At 44.0% G+C, this 21,877-nt stretch overlaps 1 protein-coding gene across 2 annotated transcripts in view; it reads left to right on the forward strand.

Annotated features, from left to right (window-relative positions):
• Window positions 1-13,415: 13,415 nt before the first annotated feature.
• The window catches only part of TANK (TRAF family member associated NFKB activator), a 31,510-nt gene continuing 23,048 nt past the window's right edge, over window positions 13,416-21,877 (forward strand). The window contains exons 1-2 of one of the 2 annotated variants that reach the window (XM_053408083.1): window positions 13,416-13,655; window positions 20,186-20,347. In XM_053408083.1, coding sequence (XP_053264058.1) covers window positions 20,249-20,347 — 99 coding nt within the window. In that variant the 5' untranslated portion in view covers window positions 13,416-13,655; window positions 20,186-20,248. The remainder of the gene's footprint in view (window positions 13,656-20,185; window positions 20,348-21,877) is intronic. The other variant, XM_053408075.1, reaches the window with a different exon arrangement.

The raw sequence follows: 21,877 nt of genomic DNA on the forward strand, positions 1-21,877 counted from the left end.
CATAGGAATCTGGCTGGTCACTATGAGAAGAAGATTCTGGATGAGATGGATCTTCGACCTGATCCAGCAGAATTCTTCTAATGATCCTAAGCAGGCAAATTGCAGATCTTCTCTGAGGCCCCGCAGTAGGATAATTCGTCCTGCACTCTGTCATCCAGAAATTAATGTACGGACAGAAATATGGATTTACAGCCATTCCTAAACTATGCTATGTATTAGTATCAAGTTTGACAGGGTTTTAAATGTGTGGTCTTTATTATGTCTGCCAGCTAAAGCCTAGGGATGTTTATTCACTGGCCACTGAAGATAGCATTCCCCACCCCTGCCCCCAAGCAATCATTGATTTTGTATGTCCCAATATTATGGGTCTTCTAAAACAGCTTTAAAAATGGTGTTGGAAATCACCATCACTGACTGTTATATAGGAAAGGCGAGTGTTGGTGAATAGGAGTCCCAATTCATTCTTATTTGATGCATGGCTTCCTTCTCCATGCGAATTGTTTACAGACCAATCGAATGTCCCCCATATGCCCCCATATGTTTGCCATGGTGTTATCGTTTTATTATAAAATAGACACTTTTTTAGAAATAATGTTTTGTTTTTCCAATATGCTGCGCTGTTTGACTGGCTGAAGTTTTATTTCTTCAGTTGATGAATAAATAAACTTCTCTCATCCAGTAATTTGAAAATGGTTGGCATTCTATTTGGTATAATTGGGAGATGAAAGCAAAATAATTATGTTTTTGTAATATAACTGATACATTCAACATAAGGCTTCTGATTTAATAGCCAACATGTTCTCTTTACATGGCTCCTGAAGGGAAGAACAGGCTAAAAGAAAATAATAATGATAATGATAATAATAATAATAATGATGATGATGATGATGATGATGATGATGAAAGGACCTATAATGGTGTTTTTATTTCCTTGGATATTCCCCAGCTATTTTGAAGACCATTTCTTTGCAATATGCATTAAATATTGTACAGCCTGCCTGGGATGAGAATAGATAATAGAGGGTGGGGGAGTGAGAAATAAGTTATTTCTGTTGATGTTTTTGTTGTTGTTCTTAAATAAATTAAGGTTAATTGAAATGGAACACAGGTATGCGTTTTATTACACTTCTGGGTATACAATCCAAGGACTGTTTCATAGTCAAGGCTAATGCAAAATTCTTCTTAATTAGCATTGCTGCCCTGATTTTTATTCTCTCCCTCCGCCGCCCCCCCCCCCGCTAGAGAAGAATGTGATGCATCTCAGTTTTAAAATGTTCAGATATATGATGGAGGTGAAGAAGTGATCTGGTAAGTGAATGACTTTCCTGGCAGGAGCGAATCTGACAGGATGGCATTTTACTAATTAAGAAGAGTGCTGGACTAACCAGATGGGCGGAATACAGATTGGAACTTTTTTAAAAAGACTCAAATGAAATGGGGGGGGCACACCACCAAAATAAAAATATCCAAACAATTATAATGTAGGCACTTGTGATATATCGGAAAGAGGTCATCAAACTGCTAGAATAATCAAAAGCTATGGAAAGAGCTCAATTACATACGACACAAAATTAGGTAAGGAGAAGCAGCAGAAGCTTGCAACCTGCCCGGAAGAGGGATATGCAGAAAGATGCAGACTTCTGGTCACAGATCCCCTTGCTGGATGGGGTTCTATTTGTGTAAAAAACTGCTGCATGAGTTAAAGCATTCTATCCAGCATGTTGAACTGCATGAAGAGCTAAGAGTTTGGTGCAGTCATCTTTGGGAAAGCCAACTTCCAGTTTGGGGAAAGATTGAATCCAGGCCTCTCCTGTTCCCAGCCCTGTCCTAGTCAGTGCTTTGTGTGTCAACCAGGTAGATTCCTCAAAAGCTGTGAATGCTGGCAGGCTGGTGAGACTGAAGACAGAGGTTGTACAATCTGGTCCACCCTTCTCTCTCCTGTTGACACCCCTTTTCTCTCTTTCTGATACCTGCTTTCTCTTGTTGTGTCTCTCTCTTCCCCCCTTCACCCCAGTGCCGGATTTACATATAAGCTAAACAAACTATAGGGGGACACGGATGGCGCTGTGGTCTAAACCACAGAGCCTAGGGCTTACCGATTGGAAGGTTGGCTGTTCAAATCCCCGCGACGGGGTGAGCTTCCATTGCTCGGTCCCAGCTCCTGCCAACCTAGCAGTTTGAAAGCACATCAAAGTGCAAGTAGATAAATAGGTACCGCCCTGGCGGGAAGGTAAACAGCGTTTCTGTGCACTGCTCTGGTTTCGACAGAAGCGGCTTAGTCATGCTGGCCACATGACCCGGAAAAACTGTCTGCGGACAAACGTCGGTTCCCTCGGCCAGTAAAGAGAGATGAGCGCCACAACCCCAGAGTCATTCGTGACTGGACTTAACAGTCAGGGGTCCTTTACCTTTTAAAACAAGCTATAGCTTAGGGCCCCACTCTCTTGGGAGCCCCCAAAGAATTCTTAATTGTACAGTGGTACCTCGGGTTAAGTACTTAATTTGTTCCAGAGGTCCGTACTTAACCTGAAACTGTTCTTAACCTGAAGCACCACTTTAGCTAATGAGGCCTCCCGCTGCCGCCGTGCCGCCAGAGCACAATTTCTGTTCTCATCCTGAAGCAAAGTTCTGTAACCTGAAGCGTATGTAACCCGAAGCGTATGTAACCCGAGGTACCACTGTGTTTCACTATTAATATACCTCTTCTTAATTGTATTTCAGTTCAACAATTACTTTGATAAAATACATATTTTGTTATGTGCAAATAGTTTTAGATACCTATTAGGTCCATAAATTACCATATAGCATATATTCAACATAAAAAACAGCAACAATTTGTTGACAAAGGACAGCTGGACATATAAAGGGCCCCATTACCTTCAGTAGCTTAGGGCCTCATCAAACCTAAATCCGGTCCTCTTCCTTCCATCCAGTGGGCTGCCAGGAGAGAGACAGATTGCTCTCGCCAAAAGTCCAATTTGACTGCTTGAAGAGGGCTTTTGAAATTAATCCACAGGTTACCCATCCCTGTTCGAACCCAAGCTCAACCCTCTAAAGAAGTACTGTGACCTCATTGGTGCTTCACTCACCACCACCACCTCTTTCCATTATTTTGCCCATTGCTATAAAAATGCTCATAAAGGGCAACAGGTCTAAATGAAGAAATATTCCCAAACATCTACACACAGATAGAAGGCTGAGTAATCAAATCCCCTGTTGTTTCATAGCAATACAGTGAAATGCGAGTGAGGCTTTGGCAGTAATTGCTGCATTTCCATTCTGAGTTTTCTGATTTTACAGGGTGAAAGATGAATTAATATTGCACTGATAGCTTTTTTTAAGAAAAATACTACAGCTACTCGTATCTACTATCTATTTTGGAACGTTGTTCGTCCGTCTGTTCACTATGCATTTGCACACCTCTAAAGATATCATAACCAAATTGGGCATAATGGTTCCTGATATGAAAGAACATGTTTTCATCTATGTTTGGATACTATTGGACACCATTTTGAATCAAGATGGCGGACCAGACCTTTCCAAACTGGCCTTAACTGACCTTCCCCTATTGGAGGAAATCTTTTCAGAGGACCTGACACAAGAGGTAGATTTGGGGCTGCGGGGTGAGATCAGGGTTGGGCTTTAACTTATTGTTGTGATGTGGCTGTGTACGAACTCTGTGTGTGTTTCTGTCAAACATTTCTTCAGCACTGTGCAGCTTTCCCAGCTGCCTGCACTTCCTGATCTGAATAAAGTCCTCTGGGAGAAATTACCTCAAGTTGACTTCCCCTGAGCTTTTATGTGAGGTGGAGGAAAACCAGGCTACTGTGTGCCTGAAACTGATGTTTTCACTGGTTTTGCTTTTAAGCATGGGCAGAGCCAGGGTTTTTGTTAAGGGGGGGGCAGAACCTCAGATTTGTATTGATTTGGGGGGGGACAACTGCCCCCTGCCCGCTACGCCAGTCAAGGGAAACCCAGTCAGATGGGCAGGGTATAAATAATAAAAGTATTGTTGTTGTTGTAATTATTATTATTATTATTATTAGGAAGTGCAGACCACTGGCGCTGACAGATCACCAAAGAGATGATTTGTGGAACGAAATAAATGGCATCACGAGCACATCTGAAGGCAGCCCTGTTTAGGGAAGCTTTTAATGTTTAATAGAGTATTGTATTTTAATATTCTGTTGAAAGCTGCCCAGAGTGGCTGGGGAAACCCAGCCAGATGGGCGGGGTATAAATAATAATAATAATATATTATTATTATTATTATTATTATTATTATTATTACTACTACTACTACTACTACTACCCTGGACCACCTTGAAAGAAAGGTAAGCCCAACAATAGCCCTGCACCTGTAAGAATTTTTCTGAAATTTTATCTCCTCATTCATAATTTTCAGATGCAATTTCTTTTCTCATAAATTGGTGAAGAATGCTTGAGGTGGGCAGCGGCAGGGGAAATGTTTGGCACAGCAGTAATAAGGGAGCATTCATTCTTATCTGCTGTCAGTGTGTGAGCCTCCAGTCTCGGAAGAATACAAGCTACAGCGGATACACCCTCCTTCCTTTCCATTCTTCTCATTTCATTTCCTAGCTCTTTTGAATAAGAAAAATAAGAAAATCAGATGATCCGTTCTGTGTGCCTCACATAAAGATGCTCTTGCATCTCTTGCATGTAGGCAGCCAACAGAAAATGAGTACTGCGTTAGAAGAACAGGTGTGTTTTCACTTGGAAGAAAGCAGCAAGAGATATGAAAATGACTTTAACAGCTGGCGAGGAAAAGATATTGAACTTGTGCCAGGCAAACGTTTTTGTGTGTGTGTGTGTGTGTGTGATTTTCCTATGCGAAGGGCTTGCCCAGATGGCATCTTCTCCTATGTCTGGTTTAAACCGGAAATGGGGACGGGGAAATAACTGCAAGAAATAGGTAGCATGCAGCTCATTGTTTTGTGGCTCATTCCTTCTTTTGGATTCCGCAACCTGTGTGGATCCTAGCAAACCTGGTTCTATCATTGGGGGTCAGCACAGTCCCAGTTCCTTGCAGGTGACCCATGCAATGATGGAATTATTCACCACTGAAAGCCAAAGATCCCAGTTAAGACAGTCACAATTTCAAACCATTGTGAAATCTTAAAAGATCATAAAATATAAATGACCGTGCTGCAAAATTATCATGCCATAAGCAATCATGTAACAAAACAGTGACACTCTGATATTTGCTAGCTTTGTAATATCTTGGGTGCTTAAGCTAGGTTTATTAAAGTAGGTTTATTAAATATGTAGGGCCTATACCACTTCCCACTAAAAAGTCCCAGAGTGATTTACAAGCAAGTAAAATATGCAATAATACAATGATTAAGAAAAGACAGCTGCATGTATAAAACACAGTCATCAATCGCAGGAGTTGGAGCAGGCAGGAGTATTCTCATGACACAAAATACTGTACTCCCTTCACCCCAAGGGTTGCAAGAGACACACAGGTTAGGACTTGTAGCTGTGAACATTGAAAGCAATAGATCTAGATCATGACTACTTCTATCATTTTTTTGCAAACGTCAAGGAAGGTAAAAGACTTTAGAGCATATCCACCACAATTGCCCTTCCCACAATTGCGGTGACACAAATCACAGCTGATTTTACAGTATTTGCCCTAGAGAGCTGCAGCTGGTAGGGTTTGCAATTTCAAAGCCGTGGCAGCTCTCTGCTGCTGAGAGCATGAAGCACACTTGCTTGTCACTTGCAAAACCTTCTGTCCAGAATCAAGTAATTATAGGAAATCCCTAATTCCACTGATTGTTGTTTTCTCCTCACTTAGTCTAGGAATGAAATATGGAAATTGCATGATGACTGCTTGAGAAATTAAGTGATTAACTTTTTATGTTGATGAAACTGATCTGACTGGAAGGCTGCTTGTGAAGAAACTCTCTATTCTCTATTCTCCGCCACAGCTCCCCACCCCCACCCCCGAACTATGCAGCTGTGTGAAAGTCACTAAGCCTAGTGAAATTTCTGCATAGCATTTATCTAGAATATATTTTGAAGATCTATGGATGGCTAAGCAACTGGCTGCCTAGCACCAAACAAAACATACTCAAACCCCTTAAACAAAGAAGACATTTACTCAACAAATGTGTTGAGGCATGTTCACAATTCTTCCTCTTTTGCAGACCTTTATGCAAATACTGTATGTAAAAAAACAAATTACCTTGGGCAGGGTTCTCATGTTTATGAATAATCCATAGTTGAATCAGTGAGACACCTTTATTTATATAGTGAAATCTCTATGTATTATACTGCATTTGCCATTGTAACAATTTTTACAGTTCAGAATCTCAACTGGCCTGCATGGCTGCTGTTGTGCTATGGAGATCCTTGTACAGTACAGTGGTACCTCGGGTTAAGTACTTAATTTGTTCCGGAGGTCCGTTCTTAACCTGAAACTGTTCTTAACCTGAAGCACCACTTTGGCTAATGGGGCCTCCTGCTGCTGCCGCGCCTCCAGAGCACAATTTCTGTTCTCATCCTGAAGCAAAGTTCTTAACCCGAGGTACTGTTTCTGGGTTAGCAGAGTCTGTAACCTGAAGCGTATGTAACCTGAAGCGTATGTAACCTGAAGCGTATGTAACCCAAGGTACCACTGTATGGGCTTCTGCTAGTGTGACTCATCAGCCCCATTGTTTCACATTTACCACTGGAAACGGGTACATCCTTATGGGGATTGGCACTATCTACCCTCCAGGTAAGTAGGTCAGTCTTCAGAAGCTCATTCTGGCAAAGATGGAGTCATGTTCTAGATAACTTTGTCTATAGTCTGCTTAGATATACTGTAGAAGACAGCTACTAAAGAATGCTGCTCATAAGCAGCTGCACAATACTTGTCCCAGCAAAAAGCTCTTAAATTTAGCATCTGTTAAAGGGCTGTTGCATTTCATCAGCACACAATAAACCTGAAATGCGTTTTTTCTTGCATCCTATCTGTGGCAGGGGACAGAGTAGTTTTGGTTGGGTTGCCATTTTTCATAAAAATATGTGAAAATCCAGACACAAAAGTTGTTGAGCTTTTGCTCTCTTTCCCCCCCCCCTTTCTTTTTTTGCAAAATCTCCAAACAGGAAATTCATTTCCACCGTGGGTTGCCACGTACCCAGCTATGCTATTGTAGTTCAGAAACAATAAAGTTTCCCAACAGAGCTTCCAGGTAAAGTGGCATTACTGAGGGTGCCATCCCTGAGGGCCCCTAAAATCTTGGAGCCAGCACTGTTCATACCCATACCCATTTTATTTTTTTAATCCCCTAGCGTTCTACATGTGAGCACTCATTTAGGCCTTTAAAAAAATCAGCAAGGCTCTACACCAACACACTGCACCATGACTTCTTCACCAATCAATTATATTTTCATTTGTTTTAGATTAGCCCGTGATTTTGTGATATTGTTTTAGACATGTTGTTAGCCACCACCAGAATCTCATACCCTCCAACATTTCTCCAATGAAAATTGGGGCATCCTATTCAATACTACTACAGTGGTACCTTGGTTTAAGAACAGCTTACGGTAGTTTATGAACAACTTGGATTAAGAACGCTGCAAACCTGGAAGTACGTGTTTTGGTTTGTGAACTTTGTTTTGGAAGCAGAACATGTTCCGCTTCCACTGCTATGGGAAAGCACGCCTTGTTTTAAGTACGCTTTGATTTAAGAACGGACTTCCAGAACGGATTAAGTTCGTAAACAAAGGTACCACTGTACTAATCATCACCATTAGCATCTCAGCATTTATAACCCAGCCATCTGCTTGGGTTGCCAATATATATATTTGGCTGACAAAACAATATAGTATATAACCATTCAAATGTTGTGTGCATTCAAATGATGTGTGTACTGCAATATCCATTGTCAGCTAAAAGTGGCCTCTTGGTGATTTCCTCCAGGACTAATTCTGAACCATGGCGACATATAAGGCATCTTCTGTGCCCTGGAAGGGGCCAAGCATTAGTACCTTCTGGAAGCAATATAGGGCTTATTCAAAGTGTGCTCCACCTTATTACTGGTTCCCCACCCCCACTTTTTTTAAAAAAACCAAAACAAAACACAGAGGAGGTTTTAATGGCTTTTGCATTTCCCAGAACTGTAATGTAAATTTGAAGTCTATATTGGCCAGGATGCATATTAGATTTTTAAATGGCTTTCCTCCACATGGACATTTAAATGCACAAATCATGCAAGAGAGGCTTTTAATGTGCGAAAACATCTTCGGCAGAGGAGACAGGAGAGGCAAGGTGAAAATTACCATATCCTGGAGACCCACCACTGAAGAGCCAAACAGTTGCTATTTTCCAAACCCTAAATCATCAAAAGAATTGCAATGTTGGGCTGCCTGCCAATTTAAACAATTGCCAGTAGGCCCGATGATCCGGTTGCAATCAAATAGACAGAAAAAAGCAGTAACCACTCAAAAATCTCAAAGAAACAGATTTTACGTGTTTAAACAATTCCAAAGGAAGACTCCTTCTATACCCAACAATATAAAGAGCAGGAGCATTGTCTGACTTTGAAATGCCACCAAGAATGTCTAACAAATCCAAATGCACTATATATCTGAACTGACCAATTTGGGAGTTGCGTCCAGGTGCTCAGATTGAAGGGTTGGTAAAAAAGAAAAAATGCAAAGTGTGGACTTTGTTTTCATTTACAGTCTCTTCCCCCCCACCCTGAGATATCATAGAGTTGTAGAGTTGGAAGGGACCCTGAGGATCATCTAGTCCAACCCCCCGCAAGGCAGGACTATGCAGCTATCCCATATGGCAGTGGTTTTCAACCAGCGTGTCATGGCACCCTGGCCTATGTCCCTCTTTCTTTCCTTATGCCCTCTCACATCTCTGCCTCCCAAAGGCTTGCACGACTGTTTGTTGCAGCAGCCCTGGCTACAAGCTCCCCAGGCGAGTGGTGCCTCTGGGGCTGGCCAGGGGGTGCTGGTTGCAGAGGAGTTGATGCGGCCTAAGAGTAAGCAAGCGGGCGAAAAAGCCCAGCCAGCCAGTCTACCAGCCCTTGCTGTTGGGAATGGACAGACACATCCCATGTCCCTATGGGGCAGTGTGAGGAAGCACCTCTCTTTGGGGCGGGGGGTCAAGCTCAGAGATCAAGGGCAGCAGCAGCAGCTGCCCAGAGGACTCCCAAGGAGAAGGAAGAGGAGAGGAGGCCAAGTGAACACTCCACAAGGGAGGGTGTTCAAAAAAAGGCGAGAGGCTGCCAGCTCTGCAGGCAAAGGGTGACATAACTGGGCTCCTGAGCCCCACAGGGTGCCACAGAAAGAATGTCATTGGTCAAGGGAGCTGTGGACTCAAAAAGCCTGAAAATTCTGCCATTCAGGGCTCAAACTTGCAACCTTGGTGTTATCAGCACCACACACTAACCAACTGAGCTATACAGGATATCCAACTGAGCTATTCTCACTATGTTAATTTAGAACACCTTCACCATCTTACATGTGCTAAAGGAAAGGTGCCATTTCCCACGAAATGCAATTCACACATTCATGTTCATCACTTGCTGGCAGTAACATCAAATGAAGACTTGCATGTGTGAATGAACCCTTGGCAAACGTAGCACTGCAGAAATAAAGTTTGCATGAGGTTTTTAGTATCACATATTCCAAAATGTCGTCTACAAGTACTTGCAGGTTTTAACATGTAATATGTGAATCTGACCTTAATATATAATTATTATTTCCCTGTTGTCTGATTTGGAGAGCATTGTGATTACTTTGATAATACATATATTTAGGGGGTGGGGTAATTCCTCTGTACTACTGCACTGCTGTTATGTGTGGCCTTTCTGAAGTGCATAAGATTCTTTCCTGGTCTAGAGTCGTCTACTTACAGCTTGTTTTCACTTTAAATTCTCATTTAGAGAGAACATGTTTCATAATGATTGGCTGTCTGTGGCTACATACAAGGAAGTTCTCAAGTGGGGGATTTCTCAGTGGAAGTTCCCATCTAACGTCAGTCATAAACCAAACAGGACACTGCCTGAGTTGTACTTTTCTTAAATTCCTGGGGAGAAAGCTTTCCGATTCTGTGAACATTATCTACTTTGTTATTATTAGGAACGGAGGCAAAATTAAAAGGTTCATCAAGAGATTACGTACAAGGTAACCAAAATATTTCTTTGTATATAACCCATAAACAAAGACTGTTTGGTGTTGCTGAAATATACGGTGTGAAGCTGCTTTGTATCAAATCGCTATTTTGAAGAAAGGGCATAGGATCTATAATTCTAATATTAATTTTAACTGATCTGGTGCTTCTGTTTAAGTAATTAAAGTTGGGCTCGTCTTTTGATTCTTAACCTTTGTGCCCACCCATAGGCTATGAAAATGAGGTTGCAGTCTTAAACACATTTGACTAGGAAGGAAGTCCCATTGAATTTAGTGGATTTACTTTTCAGTAAACACAGCTGGGGCTGTGCACTGACAGCAGCCTCACAAATATAGCATGTTAAAATTCAATAGGTTGCCTGGGTAAATCCATTCTCTGCTTTAAACAAGTTATAATGATTTTTGTTAAGACTGCATATATCCCTTCTCCTCCTAACATGAACTTCCTGTGGGACTCCATTGGAATCAAATTTTACTCATCCTCTAGCACTGAGACTTATATGTGTTCTGCTCAGTCATCACAATTCTGGTACAATCATGCATAACACTGTGGACATGATTTGTGTGCTGTTTTTATGGTGGTGCCTTATGGTAGTTTAGTACTAGAGCACAGGGGTCTTGCTAGGTACTTAAAAAACTAGAGGACCAGGCCCGTGACACAAATGTACATAAAACTATCACATGATAATTTATACATAGAGATACCCCTGGAAAATTAAGGTGGTTGGTGGTTGAGGTCTCACTAACACTGCACTTGACGTGTGCACAGCTGTCCTATGAATTGCTTATGCTCAAGAAACACTTTTTAAAAACACACACATTTTAACAGTGATGGAGAAGTACAACCCATCCCATAATAACAGCACATCCCTGGACTAGGATTAGTAATGATATTTTACAGTGATTTAGTACTAGGGGAACATCTATAATAATACTGAGCTTTTAATGCAGATGTAACGAATCCCAGCGATGGGGTGAGCTCCCATTGCTCGGTCCCTGTTCCTGCCAGGGAAAGCACGTCAAAGTGCAAGTAGATAAATAGGTACCACTCTGGCGGGAAGGTAAACGGCGTTTCCGTGCACTGCTCTGGTTCACCAGAAGTGGCTTAGTCATGCTGGCCAATAAAGCGAGATGAGCGCCGCAACCCCAGAGTCGGTCACGACTGGACCTAATGGTCAGGGGTCCCCTTTACCCTTTACTAACATTATACTAGGCACAACCCATCAGGAAGCACTGTCAGATTTATTGTACTACTCCCAATTGTTACAAGGGGCTGGCACAAGAGAACTTGCCAATGGATTATGCTCAATCGTTGGTGGGAAGAAGCAAGTTAGAGATTTGTCCTACCACTCTCCCTAAGGCAGGGATTGGGGAGCCTTTTTGGCCCAGAGCACCGGATCTTTATCTCCTATGGGCTAATTTTGACAACTAGGCAGAAACACCAACCTGTCAATCATCTGGCATCATAAGGGCCTAAATTATACCATTCCAACCATTTTTGTTATATAACTACCATGGTGGACAGGTACAGATGAGTGCAAAAAATCATCACTTTACTCACATTCGTCATACTAAAGTAAGACTGTACTCCTATGCATACTTCACCCGAAACTAAGCCTCCACTACTTTGGTACTTACTTCTAAGTCAACATGTACCATATTTTTCCATGTAGAAGACTTGGGTTTTTTCCTTAAAAATAATGTCAAAAATTAGGGGGTGTCTTATACACGGAGCCATCTCCCCCCATTTTCTTAAAGCTGAGTCCCCAAAAATAGGGGGTGTCTTATACATGGGAGAATCTTATAGATGGAAAAATACTGTAAGTTGACTATGGATGCCACCTAGTTAAAGCTGCACTGTACCTTGGACTCCCATTGATCTTGATAAGAGAGACAACACATGCCTAAATCTCTGTATCTGAATTATGAATGTTTATATTAGGACCTGGATTTTACTAGATAGAATGTTGGACATTATTTTATTTTTGCTTCACATAAGATGGATGATGTTACCATTATTAGACAGAAGAGTTTTTGTGGGGTAGGAGACATTTATCCACTTGATGTGGGCCATCTAGTGTTTGAAAATGTGGATAGAGGATGGGCTATTAATGAGTTCCATCCCAAATGTATTTTTTTATATATATACAGTGGTACCTCGGGTTACAGACGCTTCAGGTTACAGATGCCGCTAACCCAGAAATAGTACCTCGGGTTAAGAACTTTGCTTCAGGATGAGAACAGAAATCGTGCTCCGGCGGCGTGGTTGCAACAGGAGGCCCCATTAGCTAAAGTGGTACCTCAGGTTAAGAACAGTTTCAGGTTAAGAACGGACCTCCAGAACGAATTAAGTTCTTAACCCGAGGTACCACTATACAGAAAGCACCATGTGCTACTGTCAAGACACCAAGAAGGAAATGTCTTAAAACTTTTCTCAAACAACTAGAGAAACTATGCCAATTATGGCGGATTGTGCATGCATTTGGGAACCCATTAATTAATTTTTAAAAACCATCTGTTGGTAGTGCTAATGTTCCAACCCATTTTGGATTACGATGTAGCCCAGTATTGGGTCCCAACCCACCTACTGAAGTCTAGTGCAGTAGTGTCACTGGGCCGTATGAGCTCTCTGTGGCAATGAGGCAAATCAAGACTCATCTGGCTGGTCAAACAGTTGCAAGGATGGTGCAGGGAGCAACAACTGAGCAGGAAGCAAGCAAGTAACCGCGTTTCAAATCCCACCAGGGCATAATTACATCTCTGCACTACATAGCAGGGGTGGGTATGTGTGGCCTCCAGATGTTGGTTCCCCAACCCACATCTCCCTTCTTTTTTCCTCTTTGCTGTTCCCCATTGGACGGTGCATCAGTTAGGACTGAACCTAGCAGGCTCTCCTCTACACAGCACTGCAGGGGAACTTCCAGACACCTGGGCCTTCCAGATGTCATTGAACTCTGACTCCCATTTGCCCCGGCCAGCAGGGCCAACAGCCAAGGACGAAGCGCCTGGGCTGCATCCACCCCTGACTCCAGAGCAAGGGGGCAAACAAGGCACTTTCGCCTCCACGCTTTCCAGTCGGGCTTGGATCGGGTCCGACGAACTTGGCTAGAGGGGAGGAGACGCAGGGAAAGGACTGGAAAGCAGCCAGCGGTGTGCGGACTGCGGCCAGGAGCAGCCAGGCAGTCGCCCTCTTCTTTTTCTTGGGCGAAGGCAGCAGCAGCAGCGGGGGATCTGGCCCGCGGAAAGGGGTGAGAGGCGGCGGCCCTAGACGGGCGGGGACCGGCTCTGGGACCTCACCCCGCTGACCCCGCTCGGGCAAGGCGATCTCGGAGGCGCCGCGCGCAATTTTACGCGCCCAGTCACATGGCCCGCGGAAGGCAGCAGGAAGTGGATTGTGGTTCCTGGGTTGCGCGTCAGGGCCGCCGCTTTGCGCCCGGGCGCTTGGAGAGGCGAGCAGAGCGGAGGTGGCTGCGAAATCCGTGAGTTTCCTTGCCTTTGTAAGTAGCCCGCAGTATCCCAGGCTGAGCAAACGAGGGCGATCGCCCTACTCCTCTCTGTTACCAGCTATTGCCAAACGCTTCACCTTCTTTTTGTAGTTGTCCCTTGCCCTCCTTTAACCCTCTGCGCTTCTGAACGAGCATTTCCGAGGCAAAAAAGTGTGGTGCTCATCCGCATCTCAGAAAAGCTGGCGTGTGTTTCTCAAAACGGCGCGATCATAAACTTGTTTACTTCTCTTTCCCTTTTCTTTTTGTAAGCCTGGATTTAGTCGGAGGGATCTGCTCCCAAATTCAGTGTGCATGGGAATGCCGCCTAAGTAGTGATGATTTTTCTTCTCCGCGCGCCACCCCCTCCCCCCCAAAAAAAACTTCCCGGCGTCTTTCTGCTCACTAACTCGGCCTGAAGAAGTTTGAAGGGCTACTTTCAGTGCGTCTGTCGCTCATGCATTTCCTTAGAAGGGCGGAAGTGCCTAGGGAGGAAGAAAGCACACGCATGCAAACAGAGGGAAAGGCAGGCGTTTAGGTGGCTGTTTTTGTCCAGAGGCAGCTGCACCTGGAACAAGAAAGGACTGGGTGGATTCTGGGTTGGCCCCTTAAGTAAGAGAAAAGGAACTGGGTGTTTTAATGTGTGTGTGCCCTTCACAGGAACAGAAGGACAAGGGACAGGGAAAGCTTCCTGTTGGTTGTTTTCGAGGCTGTTTTGTTCAAAAGCCCTGTGAGAAAATTACGTTCATCTCTTGTGAGCTCAGATGATATCAAGTGTGCCTCCCATCCCCCTTTCTCCTTCATGTCATCGCTCACAACTGGAACTAGAATCCGGAGTGGAAGACTGTAAAAGTGGACAGGTCCACTGACAAGACGAAAGACAAACACTTAGAATGAAATAATTCTGAATTCGTCCGGAGTATCTTTCATTTGAAGTTGGCTCCCCTGATGTCATGGTAATGTCAGATTGACAAGTGCAGGAGGGTCTGCTGGCTGCATTGTAGTCCCCAACTCTGTCTAGTTGGGACCTGGAAGGCCAGGTTTCCAATCATGACTCGGCCACAAAGCTCTCTAGGTGATATTGGGCCAGTTGCTACCTTTCAACTGAACCCTACCTTGCAGGGATGTTGTGAGGATGAAATGCAGAAGAAGAGAAGCATGTACACCACCTTGAGTTCCTTGGAGGAAATATGTGACATAAATGGAGTAAATAACCTAAAATATTAAATACAGTGGTACCTCGGGTTACATATGCTTCAGGTTACATACACTTCAGGTTACAGACTCCGCTAACCCAGAAATATTACCTCGGGTTAAGAACTTTGCTTCAGGATGAGAACAGAAATCGTGCAGCGGCAGCACAGCAGCAGCAGGAGGCCCCATTACCTAAAGTGGTGCTTCAGGTTAAGAACAGTTTCAGGTTAAGAACAGACCTCCAGAACTAATTAAGTTCTTAACCCGAGATACCACTGTACATAGTTTAAGGTGTGAAAGAAGGAAACTTTTTTTTTTTTGCTACTATTGTGAACAACTGAAGGTCATCAATCCTTGCTGATCACCCAGAGATTATTTAGTAGATCAGTTCTACCTTCTGCTTACCCCTGATTTAGTTTTGGGGCTAACTGGTCACTATAATTAAGATCAGATTAGAAGTGCTTTTCTTCCCGTATATTGAGTGGGTTGGCGTGCTTCAATCATTGCTTTCTCTTTTTTGCCCTATGTCCACTTTTTGATGTATCCCACTGACCTGGATTGCTGATGGCTACATGGTCTTGCTTTGGGAAGGGGGGTGAGGTTGACTGTAGTAAGATGTAGTAGGCCTCATTTTCCACAATGAGGTACAAAAACAGCAGCATGGGTCTCTTTAACATTTCCATTCTTCGCACAAGCTCTGGTGTCCGGAGTCTCCCTAAGGATGCAACCTGTGCAGCGTAGTTTGGGGTTAAGTCCTATTGAAATCAGTGGGGCTGCATACTCTATATTGGAGGGTTGGTTTGTTTTTTCACCGGCTGAGGACAGGAAAAACATGCTATGGAAACATTTACAGTGATGTTGATGGAAAGCTGTAAATAGAAGATCAAGCTTGAACTTTTGTATTCAACTGACAGGTTTGCAATCCTAAATGCACATTCCAGGGAGCAAGACAGTGGGATTGACTTAGAGGAGACAGGCACAGGTTTGCTCTCTTGGGCTGCAACCCTCTGCACATTTACGGAGCAGTCCTAACATGGGACTGAGGAGGAGTGATGTAGCAGGATCCATCGTTGCTGGCCAGGGCAGAAGGTGGCTGTGGTGGTGGGTGAGGCAGTTCTTCCACTTCTCTAAACTTTCTCCAGGTTGGCATAGCTAAGTGGCCTGAGGATTGTGCCTCTCAGGGGGTGGGGTGGGGGTATTGTTCTGTGGCGTCCCACTTGGTGCTTGGCGGAGAGACCTGCTGACAGTGGCTTTCCTCCTGACAGGGGCCTCCAGCCAGAGTGGAGAGAGAAACAGGCCCATTGTCCCAGTGGTACTCCTCTGTTCTGGAAGAGACCGACATCCTCATCCAAACCCCATTCCTGACTCTGTGTAAGGCAGCTTCCTATGGAGGATCTGAACCTGTGGTACTTCTTTCTTGCAGGACCAAAAGCTTGATTCCAGGGGAACTATGAAAAAACTTCACTGAGAGAAGATGACATGGTTCAAGATCACTTTTGCTATTCCTGCCAGAGCATTTGAAATGGTCTGTATCAATTTGATGCAGTAAGAAATGCAGACTTCTCTGCCTAAAGCTTTGTTTGTATTTCCTTGTGTTGCAAGAAATCTAATTTCTTGCAACACAGTCCATCTCAGAAACATCTCTAACCCTAACAGAGTTTTAGAAAACATTTTTAAAAGAATGTTAAGGATCATCCTGAGGTTGACTATCCCAGTGAATGCTGTCCTTGGAATAAATAAACAAAAAATTATTGTTTTTCAATCCAGACATTAGATGCATGCATTTGGGCCACCCACTGGTTTCTCTGTTTTTCCTTGTGAGGTTGGAAAAGCAGGTTCTAAACTTCATTGCAGCCAATCATGACACTTGGTTTTAAAAAAAATAAAAATTCTGCAAGACATAACTTGCAACAGTTTGCTAAACAGTGCGTAGGCATCTTCAGTGTAAATGCAGAAAAGGTGAAAAAGTAAGCTTCAAAGTATGTTATGTAAGTATGCAAACAACACAGCACACTTATCAAGATACTTGAGATTTTGAAATTATGCTTTTTACGTGCATACAGTTGACCCAAACTGTTCACTTCCAGTAAGAAAGAAAGAAAGAACAGTCTTGGGCTTGGATGCTAGTATTTTGTTTGCCTGTTCATTAAAGACTGCAGTTCATTAAGGAGAAGTAGAAAAATCAATGTTTGCGAATTAAGAAATTTTCATATGGAACATGATAGGCTAAAACCATGCAATAGTCTTGTAGAGCTGGCTTGCAAATATGAATGCTGTAGGGAGTGCAGGTCACAGGGATTTCGCCTACCCCTTTCCCCCTGTGAAATGGGCAAGAGCGAGCTATTGCATCTCCATTCATTTCTATGGGACTTGTGTAGGAGAACTTCCTGGCTGTATGCAGCTTAAGTCGTACAGAATTATTTTTACTGTGCCCGTAATTTGCATGCAGTGTGAAAACAATTCTTCTTGGGTCAAAGTGGGTGGTGGGTGGTAGGGGAAACGGGCGATAAATTCTATCTCCAGGGAAGTAGTCGGGACACAGGGTCACCAGCACCTACTCTAGGCAAAGGCCTTTATGTTTTTTCAGGTCCTGTAATGTTTTTGTCGTGTCCTGCAATTGCTTTAACTATGCTGCTGCTGTTACTGTTTTTCCTTGCATTGTTTGTTTTGCTGGTTTTTTAACAAGACTTTTGTTTGATCGTAAAACAGCAGGAGAGCTAAGCTGATGCAGTAGGGTACGCATGTCCTTAACAGACAAATACAGTGGTACCTCGGGTTAAGTACTTAATTCATTCTGGGGGTCCGTTCTTAACCTGAAGCTGTTCTCAGCCTGAAGCACCACTTTAGCTAATGGGGCCTCCTGCTGCCACCGCGCTGCCAAAGCACGATTTCTGTTCTTATCCTGAAGCAAAGTTCTTAACCTGAGGTACTATTTCTGGGTTAGCGGAGTCTGTAACCTGAAGTGTTTGTAACCTGAAGCATATGTAACCTGAGGTACCACTGTAAAGGAAAGCTCCAGTTGGGCATTTTAATGTGTTGACTAAATGTGCGAAGTGGGTGGGGAGTGGAGGAATGAGAACTCTAGCTCCGCCCACTCTTGTCTTTGTTTTCATCACTTTCCTCCCTAGGGTCCCTGTGCACAAGAACTGTGGAAAATCATGGTTCCAAAACATGCAGGAAATATAGTTAGAGTATATGAAGATGAGTTAGCCGGGTTGTCCTCACAATGCCCCCCCATGTGCTCAGTCATAACTTTATTAGAACACCTGAAATAGGGCTAAAGTTCTAAGCCCAACTGTAGTTTTTAAAACCATATCCTCCGTTGCTGCTCCTGGATTGAGGATTCTCTCCCCCCCCCCCCACTCCTAAAGGATGTCCTAAAATTTAACTTTCTAATAATACCGAAAGAATGCTAGGAATGAGCAAGGATGGTCCTACCTGATATGGTGATGTTCTCACCACCAAGGGGGCCCTGTTTGTATTTTTGAACTCCAGACATCCAAACGTCTTGGGACATCGCCACTGTTTTGTGTGCAGAAGCTTTCAGGGAGAAACAATATGTAGTGACTTGAGTGATGAGTAAAGAACGGTGTTTTCTCTTTCTTGTGAAATTTTTAAATCTTTCGTTGGAAGAGCATGCTTTCAGAGCATGCATTAACGTCAAAACTCTTGGTGTTTAGTGATGGAGGCAGAGCATTACAGTGGTACCTCGGGTTACAGACGCTTCAGGTTACATACGCTTCAGGTTACAGACTCTGCTAACCCAGAAATAGTACCTTGGGTTAAGAACTTTGCTTCAGGTTGAGAACAGAAATTGTGCTCCGGCGGCGCGGCAGCAGCAGGAGGCCCCATTAGCTAAAGTGGTACCTCAGGTTAAGAACAGTTTCAGGTTAAGAACAGACCTCCAGAATAAATTAAGTACTTAACCCAAAGTACCGCTATAATTTTGTCTCAAGCCTAGGTGGTTTTGTAACCTTCCTTACCTGAGTAACCTGTATGCCATGCCTTGCTCTGCATTTGTGTTAGGAGAGGAAGAGATCTCACCCCCGTGTTAAAGGCAACAAACATTGACTCAGTGGCCTAAGCAGATACGCTTTCTTTCTGCCACACCAGAATGCCAATACAGTGGTACTTCAGGTTAAGTACTTAATTCGTTCCAGAGGTCCATTCTTAACCTGAAACTGTTCTTAACCTGAAGCACCACTTTAGCTAATGGGGCCTCCTCCTGCCGCCGCGCCGCCGGAACACGATTTCTGTTCTCATCCTGAAGCAAAGTTCTTCACCTGAAGCACTATTTGTGGGTTAGCGGAGTCTGTAACTTGAAGTGCATGTAACCTGAAGCGTATGTAACCTGAGGTACCAGTGTATAGTGCAGCTGGGGATTTATTTATTTATTTTAAGAAAAGAAAAGGTAGTTAAAAGATGGCAAGATGGCGGAGCAGACATCCAGTTCCAAGCATGTCTCCCACTAGCAGCTTGCCCACCTAGCACTGGAATCATTGCAGCTTATCAGGACCAGGCTGGGGAGGGGCATTGGTGAGACTGGGGTGGGTAGGTGCCCCAGACTGACTTTGCAAGTGTGCCCACACAGCCCCTGACCTCACTGCCAACTCTGCCCCTCCACAGAGATGCCAGTGCTGGAAAGGCAACTTTGCCCTCTCACACCAGCCACTACTGAGGCCTACTCAGAAATAAGTCTCACTGAACTCAGTAGGGCTTACTTCCAGGTAAACGTGCCTGGAATCGCAGCCTAAATCTCTTCGACTAGCAGAAATCCTTATTTTTAGTAACCCGTTTTTAATTGGGGGGAAAAATGCAGTCTCAGCAGAAAGGAATGTGTCTGCCTCCGAAGGATCCGAGCTTCTGTAGCTTGTAGAAATTGGTAAAGGTTCCTTAAATAATCATAATGGTTTGCCTTAGATGATAAATAGAAAAGTGGGGGGGGGGGAGCAGAAGCCTGCTAGTGCCAAAGTTGACTCTGTTTAAATTAGAAATTTGTCACATTTAATTAATTATGTTCTGGAAGCTGTTCTTGTTTGTTTGGTATTAGATCTGAGGAAAGATAATTGGATTTGGTTTTGCAGCTAGCAGTAGTCTGTGGCTACGGCAAACTGCAAAGTTTTGGTCAATAACTGGTGCAACCTAGTAGTAGCTTTTACCGATGACTGTTGTGTTGGCGTCTCTCTATATTTGTGGAGAAAGTATTGTGGACACTGGAGGACTTAATGCTGCGTTTCGGGTGTACATTGGGTCACAGCTGAGTGTTGGGTTGGGGTACTTTGAGGGAAAGTCCTCCTTGCCCTGGGCCAAGCTGCTGTGTAGGCAACCAATGCTTTCCTTTCCTTTTCCAGTAATGCAGCCAGGTCTGCTGCATTTGTAACTTCTTCAGTGATGAGACACTGCTGGAAGGAAGCATGGATAAGAATATTGCGGAGCAGCTCAATAAGGCGTACGAAGCCTTCAGACAGGCGTGCATGGATAGAGACTCTGCTGTGAAAGAGCTAAAGCAAAAGGTACGTGGCTGTTTTATGTCTAGCGCTACAAGCTAAGATTACGTTTCTGATGGCTCCCGAAGAAAAGTCGACTCCCGATTTCACACACAAAGAGGAATGGTCAACACAGTTGGATAATGCCAGGGAAATTCTGTTAATTATCTGGGGTGATCTGCTCCTTGCAGGTGTAAAATTGTGCCATGCGGCTTGTTTGCCCTTGTCCATAAAATGGAGGTTTTTACACCTGTCTGGGGTGCAGGTTGTTACCAGCTTTTAACTGTGGGGAGGCCTTGAAATGCATATTATAGATACTGCTTCTCTGGTTGCCCTCCCCAAAGCAGGCCGGAAGCAAAGCAAAGTAGGGTCCCTCCTTTTTGCAAGAGGAAGTGCGAAAAGAAGCAGTCGTTTGGAACTTCCCCACTTTCGTGTTAAATATAGCTGGTGCGTTATTTCAAAAGAGAAAAATTGCTTGGATGCCATGCACCCTGTGAACTAACCCCATTTGTTTCCATGGGGGACAGTTAAGCATGGGCTTAATTTCTCCAGTAATAAGATTTACTCTGGCTGGATTGTTCTGTTGGGTAGTTAACCAGCCGGCAACCCCAAATTCCAAGCAGCTTGAAAAATTCTTGCTTAAAACAAAAACCAGACCAGCTCTTCCTAACTATCAGAAACAGCGTTTTCTGATAAAATTCAGAATTTAAAAGGCTTTTAAAAAGCACCAGCATTTATTGTTAAAAAGAGCCAGATTTATTTTTTCCCAAGACTGTCTTCATGTAAGGAACTTTGGGCTAGGAAGCCATTTGTGGCTTCCGGATGCATGGAACTGACTGCACTTTTAGACCCTGTCTGAATAATTAAGGCGACAAGAGGAGGAATGTGCTGGCGAGCCTTTTGTAACAACCCCAGCAAGCATTTTCAAGACGCACGGCACTAATGCTCTGCGTCCCTTCCAGGAATCCTCAGAGATGAATCGGCCCGGCACTTAGATTGAAAAACCTAAGGACTTGAAACGGCTGAGAGCTACGGCAGTGGACTGTATGACTGCTTGCTGCACCAGAAGCAGAGAGTGTCATGGCTGAGGAGATGGCAACTCTTGCCGCTTCTGGGATTGGCTGAGCTCCGATTGGCTGAGCCTGCTAAGGCATTCCCTTCTGGGCCACCTTCCCCTCAATGTGTGCCAGTGGTGGGTGGGGCCAGAGGCTAAAGTGCGCAGAGCAGCAAATGCAACAATTTACCTTTGTCCAATAGGCTAGGTTCTATGTATGGCCCTCTCCATCCTCTCCCGGCAATCAAGAGGCATCATCCCAAGACACATTCCAGCCAGACAAAGTCACTTGGGTGGGGGGTGAAACAGGGCCAGAGAGGGCTGTGGCCCCGGGAAGAATTCTGAGAGCCAAATTGAGAGGCTGCATTGGTCTCCGGACCTGAGGTTCCCCACCCTTGTACTAAGGGAAATCAGATCTTCACTCTGTCCTCTGCACATATTTGTTCCCTTAAAATAAGGTTGGCCCTCCAGGTGTTGCTGAACTCCAATTCTCATCTCCCTAA

The sequence above is a fragment of the Podarcis raffonei genome, chromosome 1 (genome assembly GCF_027172205.1).
Source record: "Podarcis raffonei isolate rPodRaf1 chromosome 1, rPodRaf1.pri, whole genome shotgun sequence".
NCBI lineage: Eukaryota > Metazoa > Chordata > Lepidosauria > Squamata > Lacertidae > Podarcis > Podarcis raffonei.